The sequence below is a fragment of the Microtus ochrogaster genome, chromosome 8, assembly GCF_000317375.1.
Source record: "Microtus ochrogaster isolate Prairie Vole_2 chromosome 8, MicOch1.0, whole genome shotgun sequence".
NCBI classification, from domain to species: domain Eukaryota; kingdom Metazoa; phylum Chordata; class Mammalia; order Rodentia; family Cricetidae; genus Microtus; species Microtus ochrogaster.
The window spans coordinates 38,886,184-38,898,081 of record NC_022015.1 but is presented as its reverse complement, the minus strand read 5'-3'; the positions used below and the strand labels follow the sequence as shown (position 1 = coordinate 38,898,081).

Below are 11,898 nucleotides of genomic sequence, written 5' to 3'. Positions count from 1 at the left end.
CTGTAACTCCAAGATCTGACACCTTCACACAGACATACATGCAAATAAAATAAAAGTAAATAAATTAGGAAAAAAAGAAAGAAAAGGAAGGAAAAAAGAATTTGCTGGAATCACAAGCTCACCTAGTATCCAGAACCCCTACTCCGCCAGACCTGTAAGAATGCACAGTAACCCCCATTTGAAAGTGAGAAACTGAGTCTCCATAGGCTGCATGACCCCTCTGTACTCCACTTTGTCCCCACAGTAGGACTCCTCTGGAGCTCAGGCCATACATACAGCAAGGAAGTGGGTGGGGTTCCTGGGGTGGCTCCCCTTATTGTAGGAATCAGAATGGTGACAATTAGGGTGTGGACCAGGAGCAGGAAAAGTCCAGCAGGTTGACCTGCAGGACTAGGGAGCCCTGGATAAGCCACCTTCCTTCCTGAGAGGTAGACAGGGGGCCCTCACAGGCTACTGTGTCCTCACTCACTGGGAAACTACAAAAGCTGCTACCTCTGTCCCCAAGGTGTGCTGGCCCTCCTTAATGCTCTCCTTGCAAAGCTGCTCTTGAGAACAATACAGTTCTGGGAAGCTAAGTGGTGTGTGTGTGGGGGGGGGGTCAGAGTGCTTGGGGGAAGGTAGAGGCCATATGGGGCTAGACCCTACGGTGGATCTGACCCCATCTGGGGCAGAAGGAAAGTGAAGGGCAGATGTCCAGATCCTGAGCCCAGAGATCAGGTAAATGATACACACAGCAGATGGCATGAGCTCCGAGTAGGACTGTGTGGTTCTCAGGAAGACTGTGTGTGTACCTGCAGGTGCAGGGATCAGGTGTGCGGGCCTCTGGAAGCTCTGTTCCTGGCTGGTGGCCCTGCCATGGAAACCAGTGTATTACTGGCTTCACACCAGCATTTTATTGGGCTGCCTTCATGTTACCTAATAGGCAGAGACCCTGACTCACGAGGCACTGTGAGAGAGTGTCCCCGGTAGCCAGGAGCTCCTGATTAGGATTGACAGCTGCCTGGCTGGGAGCACCAGGCGCTCTGCTCCGACTAAAGATAGGCTTTAGCCTGCGCCCGCCCGACCCCAGGCAGTCAGTGCCAGTGATAGGCTGGACTCAGTCCTCCCCACACTGCCTCGCCTCACCGTGATCACCCTCGGCTTTTCCTCCCTTCTCCCTGTGGATCTCACTGTAGATCTGTCTGTGTCTGGACAGTCTTTGCCTGGGATCAGGGCTGTGTCCAAGGATACCCCTCTGTCCTGTGAACTACCTCTGTCAGTCCTCGGATCCCAACACCCTCGGGCCCACAAATCCCTTGTCCTAAGCCTGAGGTGCAGAGAGGGGGGGCCACAAGGGAAAGGGGGAGGCGGGGCCCTGGCATGAATGCAGGCTGCCCCGCCCCAGCATGGCCAGGCTCACTATATAAGGGCACACCACTCGCAATAGTGCCGCCACCACTGCCGCACACCCTCGGTCTCTTCCTACCCGCTCGCTCAGTTGCTGCTACCAGCAGGTACCCCGTTCCTGTCCTACCCCTGGGGAAGCAGGGAGCAGGGAGAAGTGGGAATGCAGGTTGGGGACCCTGAGAACCCGTAGAGCTGGACACTAACCTTACATACTCACAGGGACTCTGGGTGCAGGGGCTGAGCCAACACCCAGTATAGCTGGAGTAACATGGGGGGTGGGGTGGGGTGGAGGACTCAGAGGTGCATGGCTCTTGGGGTCCATGGAGCAGAGTCTCTTTTTTCCTTGAGGTGGGGGTGGGGCAGGGATAGGACAGAGGGTATCTGGGTTCCTTAAAGTCTTCAGGGCTGAAAGGTCTGTTAGGGACCTGGCTGCCCTGATCCCTGCTTTGTCTCTCTGTCCCTTAGTCTCTCAGCCTCTTCACCTCCAAGATGGTGAGTCTCTTGTGGTCCCTTCCCACAAAGGCCCAAGTTCCTGGATAGAGGGAGGGCAAGAACTGGCACCCAAAGAGTCCTGCTTCTGACAGCTCCCACCCCAAATCCAGCTCCATTCCTTGACCCCTACCCAGTGCACATGGCACACTCCTGGGTCACATTATTCCCAGGAGGTAGGTGCTGTCAGCCCAACGACAGTTCCTCATTCCGATAGCACCTATTAACTACCACCTGTGTGCCCAGGACTGGTCTGGGTTTGGGGACACAGCGATGAACCTACAGTCCGTGACATCAGAGTACTTTTCTAGGAAAGGACACAAAGAATTCAGCCCTGGTGTGCTGAGATGCATGGAAGGTCTGAAACCCAGACCTTGGATGTCTGGGGCATAGCTTACAGTTTCTGAACCAATAGATGATCCCCCCCAAGGCCAGATATTTCTTTGGAACCAATGGGGTGGGAATAAGTCATGCGCCAGGCATCCAGGTGAGAGCTAACAAAGCCAGAGAAAGAAACAACCTGTCCAAGGTGGCTCGGTCTATCTCCTGAAAGACAGGCCCAGCTTCCAGGCTTGTATAGGCCCAGACACTGCAAAGAGTGATGTCCCCATTTCTATCATGCTGAGACTCCCAGCCTCAGAGAGGGGACGGGGTGTCAGACTTCCTGCAAAGAAGACAGTGCCAGGACACCATACGCCTATAGAGATGTTTAGCCAGGTGTGGTGGGATTGACAGCTCAAGGCCAGCATGGGCCACTTAGCAAAACAACAAAAGCAAAACAGAGCTAAGGTTATAATTTGTTTAGAGGAATGCTGGCCTAGCATGTAGTGGGCAGGCCCTGGCTTAATTCCCCCTCCCATAAGAGCAGATGTAGTGGGGTACACCTGTAATCTCTCCACTCGGGAAGTGGAATGCCTTGAGTTCTCAGCCTTGTCGAAAGAGCAAAACCCTGTCTCAAAAAAAAGAAAAGGAAAAATGAAGAAGAACAAGGATTGAATGGAGGGACTGAGGTTGAAGGCAGTTGGCAGAGGGCTGGCTCAGTTTACAGGAGGCAGGGTTCCAGCCCCAGCACTCACGTGTAAACCTGCCATGGTGGCGCATGCCTGTAATCTCAGTACTTGGAAGGAGAGACAGATACATCAGAAGTTCAAGGCCATGCTCCATCGCGTACAAGCTTGAGGCCAGCCTGAACTATGTGACACCTTGTCTCAAAAAAAAAAGAAAAAAAGAAAAAGAAAAGAAAAGGATTCCAGTCCTCACCCAGAGGCCCTGCATAGGGGTGATGCATAGAAAATAAATACACCTAATGGGTAATAGGTAACAGCAAGGTCCATGATAGTAGATGAGTCACTGAGGCCCAGAGAGACCAGAGCTGGACAATGGTTAGGTATTTAGTGAGGAACCATCTGAGGAGCAGTTACTGTGTGTCCGCACTGTGTGGAACTGGGACTGCAGTGATGCAAAGAACAAACCCTGGGCCCCTGGAAAGCCAGTTAGTGTGGGTGGGGCTCGGCAGTCCCATCGGGGGACTTGCCTTCCCTCCACCCTCTTCTGGTCCTTTGAAAGGGAGCCAGGTGGGAAGACTGGGAGGCAGGTTTATACCATTAAGTGACTTCAAGTGCTCCCTTGCCAATCCTGCCCAAGATGTACCGTTTCTGCCCCCGCTCAGCTCTGCCAGGATCCACTGAGCACGGAGTGGGACTGTCCCCTGGGCTCCAAGGACCTGGATGGAAAGGAAGAACCATGGAAAGGAGGCGCTCCCCTGCCACCCACAGGCTGCTTCCCTGGGCCCTGGCGCCAGGATGTTAGCCTGGACTGCAAGGGGTCCCCAGAAGAGGCTGAGGCTCGGGCCTGGACTGTGTACTACTATGGTCTCCTTCAGAGCTGTCTGCAGCAAGCTGGCCTTCCTGAGACCCAGGACCGCAGCCAGGCACCTCGTACAGGTGCCTCCGGGCTCCACAAGGGGGTCTCCCAGAGACAGGGAGGGACCTTCAGTCCAGTTGCTTCCCTGTCTGTTCAGGCTGTCTCCCCCAGGCTCTGGTTCTGTCTAAAGGCAAAATCAGAGGGCCTAAGGCAGGCAGGTATTGTCTCCAAGGACATCCGGTCAGGGCTCCCCACCATGTCCCACTCTACCCCACCCTGCTCCCTGGAATTCCACGGTACCATTTGCATATTCTGTGGAGCGGAAACGTCTAGAATGATGTCTTAGGAGATGCTATGGAGGCAGCTGAGCAGTTGCGATCCCAAGATGCCTCCTTGTTTCATAGATCAGGTGGGTCATGAATAATTTTGTGTGGACCAAATGATCCGCAGCTAGAACACAAACTTGTTCCCATCATACAGACTGGAAAACTGAGGCTTAGAGAAACAGTGACCCTTCTGAGGTCACATGCAAAATCCAAACTCAGGTTAGACTCTGGAGGATGAGTCTTCTGGATCAGATGCAGATAAAACAGTCAGTCTCAAGGCAGGATGGCAGATCCCTCCCACTTCATGCTGAGCTCCCTCTGTCCTCTGAGAGGGTGGGAATGGGGAGGTCACAGAAAATGGGCAGAAGGGCAGCCAAGAAGAGGACTCCTGGTGGACATGGCGATATTCTCTTCCCTCAGGGCGCCCTGAAGCAGAGGTGACCTTGTGCATTCTGGGTTCCCCCAGCACCTTTCTGTCTCTGTTGCTGGAGGGTGGGGTCCAGAGCCCTGGTGAGTGTGTGCCCAAGTTCCCTACTCTCTCCTACAGAAAGGGCAGCCCCGCCCTAGCCCTGCCATATCCCAAAATACCCACCAACCTTGGCAATTGCCTGCATTCCACAGGACCAGCTGCTCTGAGCAGGGGTGGGTTCTGGGAGTCACTGACCCTCATGACACTGAAGCCTGGGCAGGAGATGGAGGGTGTTGGCACCGTTTAGCATTCCCTGGCCAGCCACTTTCTTCCCTTTGCCCACAGGAAACATGCTCCTTTGCCTGTCCCCTGCGTGGCTGATGAAGGTGGCAGCTCCAGGCCAAGAGGGTGAGGCGTCCCTGCTGGTCTCCAAGGCCGTGAGCTTCTATCCAGGGGGCCTGACATTCCTGGATGATTTTGTTCCCCCTCGGCATGCCACCTACTTCCTGGCAGGCCTGGGGCCAGAATCTGGCCATGGCAGGGAGGCGGCAGAGCTGGCTCGGAACCTCACTTGCCCCACAGGAGCCTCAGCGGAGCTGGCACGACTGCTGGAGGACCGGCTGTTGACGAGGTGGTTGCTGTCCCAGCAGACCGGTGTGGTGGTGCCAGCTACCCTGGCTTTCACTTATAGGCCTCCAGGGCTGCTTCGGGGAGGGGATACCAGCCCTGGACTACGGCTGGTGGAGCTGAGTGGGAAGGAGGGCCAGGAAACACTGGTGAAAGAGGAAATAGAGGCCTTTGTGCACTCCGAGGCCTTGGGTGAAGCATCACAGGTAACAGGAGGTCCCTCTCTGCACTGAGGTCTTTGTGGGTACCCAGAGGAGGGAACCCATGTGACGATTACCAAGTCCTACTGGGAAACAATCCCAAACCCTCAGCTCTGCCACTGCCCCATTTCAACACAGCAGTGCCCTGTGCCTCTGTCTACATACTGAATAGTGGCATGAGCACACTACATTTCAGGCCCATGAGGTGGTGGTGAGGAGGGTCCTCCCTTTTCTGCTGCAGGTGGCTGTGAGGCTTAGCGGCTGGCGCTGGCGGGGACAGCAAGCATTGCGACTGCACCTGCGGGTGGAGCCATCTGCAGTGGTGAACACGGTGCTGGCATTGCTGGAGAAGCTGGAGGAGGAGGAGAGTGTCCTTGTGGAGGCCATGTGCCCACCTGCCCGCCTGCCCTTGCCAGGTTCTCGTCTTGCTAGCCAGGAACTGGGAGCAGAGATTGGCCTCCTAGACCCCGTCTCCTCCCGGTTAACTTCTCCCTGTTCCCCCAGGCAGTCCCGCACCTGGCCCCGAGCTGGCTGTGCGCATCTGCGCAGTGGTGTGTCGGATTCAGGGTGATAGGCCCCTACTGAGCAAGGTGAGAATTGCACAGGACCTGGCCCTGTCCTCCCCAGCTCTGTCCAATCCCACAATGAGGGCCTGGTGCAGAGAGGACATGATCTTTGTGGAGGAGGGGACTCCTGAGGTTGACACTTCTTCCTGTTCAACTCTCCTGATCCCTTCTTTATCAGGAGCCCGCGGCCCCTGTGCTCAACCCCCATTCAGGACCCAGGGGCCTGATTCCTTTTCCAGTATGTTCCTCCTTACAGAAGAAACCTATTTAGGGTCAGTCCCACAGGAAGGGCTCCAAACTGGGGGGACCTGGGTACTCAGCAGAACTCCAGGGGAGATGAGAAGGGTCTTCAAGAGACTCCCTAAGGCTAGGAAAAACCATAGCGCCATAGCAGGTAGGAGCAAGCATTCTTGGAATCTTCGAGCTGGGCCTGGAAACCAGCATAACCCCGAAGGATCTGGGGACCAGATGGCCAGTGTGAAGCCAAGAGTGATTTATACAGTTTAAGTCTTGATGGAAGAAGGGAGTTCTTGAAGTGCAGAGAAGGTGGGGCCTGTATTTTGGTGCAGGGAAGATGCTCAAGGGTGAAAGGGATACTTAAAAGGTGAGTCTTGGCCAGCCCCTTCTGAGCTGCACTGTGGTCAGGTGGTGTGCGGTGTGGGCCGTGGGGACCAGCTCGTGCGGCATCACAACACCCTGCCGAGAACACTGGAGGTGGCGCTGGCCCAGTGCGGCCTGGAAGAGGCGGCGCAGGTGGCGCTCCTGGGGCAGCGCATCAAAGAAGCAGCAGAAGCCGCGTTGGCCGCAGTGCTGGCCCTGGAGGCCGGATTGAGTGTTGAGCAGCGCGGTGGGCGCCAAGTGCACATCGACTTCCTCGGTGAGCACTGGAGGCGCGGCTCGGTCTGGGTGGCGTGGGGACCGGGTTGGTGGGGAAGGGGATGCTCAGTCCGCGCATCCTCGCCCGGCCCAGGCGTGGACTTCGTTCTCACAGTGGCCGGCCGCACGCTGACCCCCGCGGTCCTTAAGCTGAACAGTGGCCTGTGCCTGGAGACGTGCGGCGCGCTAGAGGGGCTGTGGGCCGCGCCGCGCCTGGGACGCTCGGTGAAGGAGGCGGCGGCAGCACCGTTGGTGGAGACCATGCTGCGGCGCTCGGGGCGCCACCTGATGGAAGGAAAGCAACTGCTGGTGATCGGCGCCGGCGGCGTCAGCAAGAAGTTCGTGTGGGAGGCTGCGCGCGACTACGGACTGAAGGTGGGCGGGGGCGGATCCCGACCCCCAAGTCGCGGTCTGATTGGTGAAGGTGGGGGCGGGGCCTCCTCTCCGGGACGGGACCGGTTGCTGTGAAAGGCCCCTCAGAAGGCAAAGAAGGAAAAGAAGTGGGTTAGACTGGCTGGAATGTGCCAGAAGCAGGTGGTACTCCAGGTCAGCCGCGGAGCTCAGATCTCTATTTTCTTTATTTTTGAAAAGGGTCTGCGGGCAGTGGTGGCGCACACCTTTAATCCCAGCACTTGGAAGGCAGAGGTCTGGGATTCGTTATGTAATCAAGCATCAGACTCCCAGAGATCCTCCTGCCTCTTCCACCCTAGTGCTGGTACATTAAAAAGTGCACCACCTTGTTAATTGTTTTGTTTTTGTTTTCCCTTGCTGTTTTAGGGATTGAGTTTAGGGTCTTGCGTATTCTATGCGAGCAAGCACTCTGTCACTGAACTAGAGCCCCAGTTTTCATTTCTTTTCTTATTTTATTTGCTTTTATTTTATGTATATGGGTGTTTTGCCTGCGTGCATGTCTGTGCACCAAAGTGGTGCTTGGTGCTCACCGAGGCCAGAAAAGAGCATCGATCCCCTAGAACCCGAGTGAACCGGAGTTACAGACAATTGTTAGCTGCCGTGTGGGTGTTGAGACTCAAACCTGGTCTATGGAAGTGCAGCTAGTGCTCTTCACTGCTGAGCCATCCCTCCAGCCCTGATTTATTTTACTTTTTCAAATGTATGTTGTATGTGTGGGGGCCTGATGTATGTATGTGCACAAGTGTGTGCTGGTGTCCGTGGAGTCCAGAGAAGGGTGTCATCGGATCCAGGCCACCTAATGTGGGTGCTGAATTCTGGTCCTCTGCAAAACAGCAAGCGCTCTTAGTGGCTAAGCCAGTTCTTCAGCCCTCAGTAGTTTGTGATCTTTGAGACAGGTTCTTACATAGCTCTTGGTGGTCTCAGCCTCCTCATATAGCTGCAGCTGCCTTTGAATTGGTCTTCCTACTTCCATCTCCAGATTCTGGGATTTCAGACATGTTATTTTATTTTTGTTTATTCAGTGATTCTTTATTTATGTCAGACAGGGTCTAACTCTGCAGCCCCAGGTGGCTTGAAACTTAATAGGAAAATCAGGCTGGCCTTGAACTTTCGGAGAGTCTCTTTCCTCTCTCTCCCAAGGGCTGGGATTACCCTCTTGAGTTGCCCCTCCATGCTTTATTTTTTAGCCAGGGTTTCACTATGTAGACTTGGCTCTCAAAACACAATCCTCCTGCTTCAGCTTCCTGAATGCTGGAATTACAAGTGTGTAGTGCCAAACCTTGTAGCTCCTAGGTCTGGAACAACTGGGTAAGGAGTCTAGCTCTGCCTTGGGGAAAAGGTCTTTGGAGTCGAATTCCTGCAGCTTGGCACATAAGGTCCTGTGGGGGCGAAAGAGTAGTTTGCAGATCTCAAGTCAACTCTACTGTTGGGAGGAGCAGGGACTCACATTGTAGGATATGGAGTTAACCAGGCAACAGACATCCTCATCGCTATTGAAACAGGAAAGCTGAGGCTCTTTCAGGCTGGCTCTAGTCCACCACAGTGACCACCTCACCTTTTTTCCCCACCATGCACGGTCCTTGAGGAATTCCCAAACAACCTTGTCATCACAGTTCCTACCTGATAGTGTGTATGCCAGCTGAAGTACTGAAAGACTCCTGATGCCAAGTTACCTTGCAAACAGCCCCTTCCCCTCATCAGTGGCTACTTCTGCCCTGAGTATCAGCTGTCTTGTGTCTGTGTTTCCCCCAGCAAACCACAAGCTTTGGAGACACGGCCCCTCAGGAGTCCTGCACATCACATTACAGTGTTAGAACATGCAAAATGAGTGATAACCAAGCCACCTGTCTCCAGCCTCAGCCCTGATGGCTGGTCTCCAAGCCCTGCGGCGGGTGTGGGGAGGGTGGGGGAGGGGGGAGCTGCTTGTGAGCGTGTCTTAGTGAGCCCTCTGGTGTTCTCTCCTTGCTCCTGGCCACTTAAGCCCAGCCTGCTCTTTCCTCCCGAAGTTTTTCCTTCTGACTTCCTGCCCCTCCAGTCTGAAGCAGGTGTCCCACCTCTGCACTTCCCATTTATTCAACACGTCATCAATAAACATATTCCGAGCTCCTGGTGTTTATGATTCAGCCTCCCCTGTGGGACACCATCCTGTCTCCTCCATGACCCGACACCTGCTGACACGGAGGTCCCTCCTGCTCGCTTCTGTTTCTGCAGCTGCACCTGGTGGAATCGGACCCTAACCACTTTGCCTCCCAGCTGGTGCAGACCTTCATCCACTTCGATGTGACGGAGCACCGGAGAGATGAGGAGAACGCACAGCAGCTGGCTGAGCTGGTACGGGCACGCAACCTGAAGCTAGACGGCTGTTTCTCCTTCTGGGACGACTGCTTGGTGCTCACCGCCCTGCTCTGCCGTGAGCTGGGTCTGCCCTGCAGCCCCCCAGCTGCCATGTGCCTGGCAAAGCAGAAGAGCCGTACCCAGCTACACCTATTGCGATGCCCAGGCCCACCCTGGCCTGCGACCTCCCTCCATGCGGTGGCCTGCTGCCCATTGGAGAGTGAGGCTGATGTGGAGAAAGCCATCGACCAGGTACCCCTGCCAGGTGTGATGAAACTGGAGTTTGGCTCAGGAGCAGTGGGTGTGCAGCTGGTGAAGGATGGGCCCCAGTGCCACGAGCACTTTTCCCGGATCCTCCATGACTTGCAGGGTGAAGCTGACCACCCAGGCATCGGGCTGGGCTGGGGCAATGCCATGCTGCTGATGGAATTTGTCGAGGGCACAGAGCACGATGTGGACCTGGTGGTGTTTGGTGGACGGCTGCTGGCTGCTTTTGTCTCTGATAATGGCCCCACAAGGCTGCCTGGCTTCACGGAGACTGCAGCCTGCATGCCCACTGGGCTAGCACCAGAGCAGGAGGCCCAGCTGGTACAGGCAGCTTTTCGCTGCTGCCTGGGCTGTGGGCTGCTAGATGGAGTTTTCAATGTGGAGCTCAAGATGACTGGGGCCGGGCCAAAGCTCATCGAGATCAACCCACGCATGGGAGGGTTCTACCTTCGAGACTGGATCCTGGAGATTTATGGTGTGGATTTGCTGCTGGCTTCTGCCATGGTGGCGTGTGGCCTGCAGCCAGCCCTGCCTGCCCACCCTCGTGCCCGTGGCTACCTGGTAGGCATCATGTGCCTGGTGTCCCAGCACATCGAGATGCTGAGTTCCCCTAGCAGTCGAGAGACTCTGCAAGCCCTCCATGACCAGGGTCTATTGCGACTCAACCTGCTGGAGGAGGCCCTGATACCTGGCCAGTATGAGGAGCCTTACTGCAATGTGGCCTGTGCTGGGTCCAGCCCTGCTGAGGCCCGTCTCCGCCTGCTGGGCATCTGTCAGGGCTTGGGCATTGACAGACCCAACTACCCAGTTGCCCATTTCCTGTCTCATTTCAAATAGCAGGGATGAAGTGCTAGGGGGAGGGGTTGTGATGCTCTGTTTCCCTGCCCCTCCCAAACCTTGCCCAAACCTAGTTCAGCATACTCCTCTGCCTCAGGTCTATTCCAGAGTAGTAGAGCCATTTTGACATCATAGTCTTCTGGACTCAAGGACCATAAAACAAGTATCTGGACGTTTCTGGGTCTTCTTGACTTCCCCAAAACCTCCGTCTAGTCCCAGGTATCCCCAGAACTCTAGTGTTGTGGAATATTATTTTAGCTAGGCGAAGATGTGTTACATTCGTTTATGCTGTGGAATATTACTTTAACTACGTAAAAGTGAGTTACATTTGTTTCTGCTGCCTTTGTTAATGGTGTAAAGATGTGTTACATTTGTTTATGTTGCATTTGTTTAATTATGTAAAGATGTGTTGTTATTTCACCTTGTCTGCTTAAGGCACTTGATTGGTCTAATAGAAAGCTGAACGGCCAATACCTAGGCAGGAGAGGGGTATGCAGGGCTTGTGGGCAGACAGAATAAGTACAAGGAAACTTCTAAGCTTGAGAGAGAAGACGAGGGAGAGAACGGGGGAGAAAGAGAGGGACACACCTGGGGCCAGAAGCCAGGCAACTGCCAGCCAGCCAGACACAAGAAACATTGAAAGAAAGAAAGAAAGAAAGAAAGAAAGAAAGAAAGAAAGAAAGAAAGGTAAAAAGCTAAAAATCCCTGAGGCAAAACAGAAGAGAAACAGGTTAAGTTATAAGAGCTAGCAAGAAAGAAGCCTAAACTATGGCCAAGCTTTCATAACTAATAAGAATTTTCCGTGTCATGAAATGAGAGCTGACTGGTGGCCTAAAAGATAAAGCCTAGGACACTCTAGCCTTTAAGTAGCTAACAAACAGCAGCTTCATGTCCACACTGTCGTGCCCAGCCCAGATGGCAGTGGGTCCAAACCCAGGTCCTCCCCACCACCCCTTCAGGTCTGTCTCTTCATGTCACCTATAACAGGAGGGAAGCTACATGGATCTCTGTCCATGGTCAAAGCCCATGAAACCTGAGATTAGCGTTCCTGTCTAAAGTCTAGGATAGTTGTAAAGCCTGCTGAAAATGTCCAGCAGTGCTTCACTGTGACTGTGGCCTGAGCAGTAGGAATAACCATCTCCCTTCACACCTCCAGGCAGACACTAATGTCCCCGTGTCACAGATGAGGAAGCCGACTCAGAGAGTCGACTCTGCCTCCAAGGTCCTACCTCAGCGGATGTAGACAGGATGCACAGATCAGCCTTTTCTGTTTACTGTTTTGCTTTTGGGTTTTTTTTTTTTTTTTT

The 11,898-nt window shown here is 54.3% G+C and overlaps 1 protein-coding gene across 2 annotated transcripts; it reads left to right on the top strand.

Annotated features, from left to right (window-relative positions):
* Window positions 1–1,467: 1,467 nt before the first annotated feature.
* Carns1 (carnosine synthase 1) lies at window positions 1,468–10,881 on the top strand. Of its 2 annotated transcripts, XM_005351658.2 has the most exons (10): window positions 1,468–1,493; window positions 1,852–1,878; window positions 3,545–3,818; window positions 4,485–4,574; window positions 4,819–5,306; window positions 5,542–5,716; window positions 5,805–5,890; window positions 6,512–6,743; window positions 6,837–7,117; window positions 9,365–10,881. In XM_005351658.2, the coding sequence occupies exons 2-10, from the start codon at window positions 1,876–1,878 to the stop codon at window positions 10,589–10,591; spliced, it is 2,856 nt and encodes a 951-aa protein (XP_005351715.2). In that variant the 5' UTR covers window positions 1,468–1,493; window positions 1,852–1,875; the 3' UTR covers window positions 10,592–10,881. The 2 variants fall into 2 exon arrangements, with proteins under 2 accessions (XP_005351715.2, XP_026637535.1); XM_026781734.1 differs by lacking the exons at window positions 1,468–1,493; window positions 1,852–1,878 and having other exon boundaries at window positions 3,754–4,147.
* The last annotated feature ends 1,017 nt before the right edge of the window (window positions 10,882–11,898 follow it).

Excerpts from the sequence above, each read along its gene's own strand:
- Carns1 (XM_005351658.2), top strand. Across the intron at positions 3,819-4,484 it reads CAGCCAGGCACCTCGTACAG|GGCGCCCTGAAGCAGAGGTG; the intron begins GTGCCTCCGGGC and ends CTCTTCCCTCAG. Across the intron at positions 7,118-9,364 it reads CGCGCGACTACGGACTGAAG|CTGCACCTGGTGGAATCGGA; the intron begins GTGGGCGGGGGC and ends CTGTTTCTGCAG.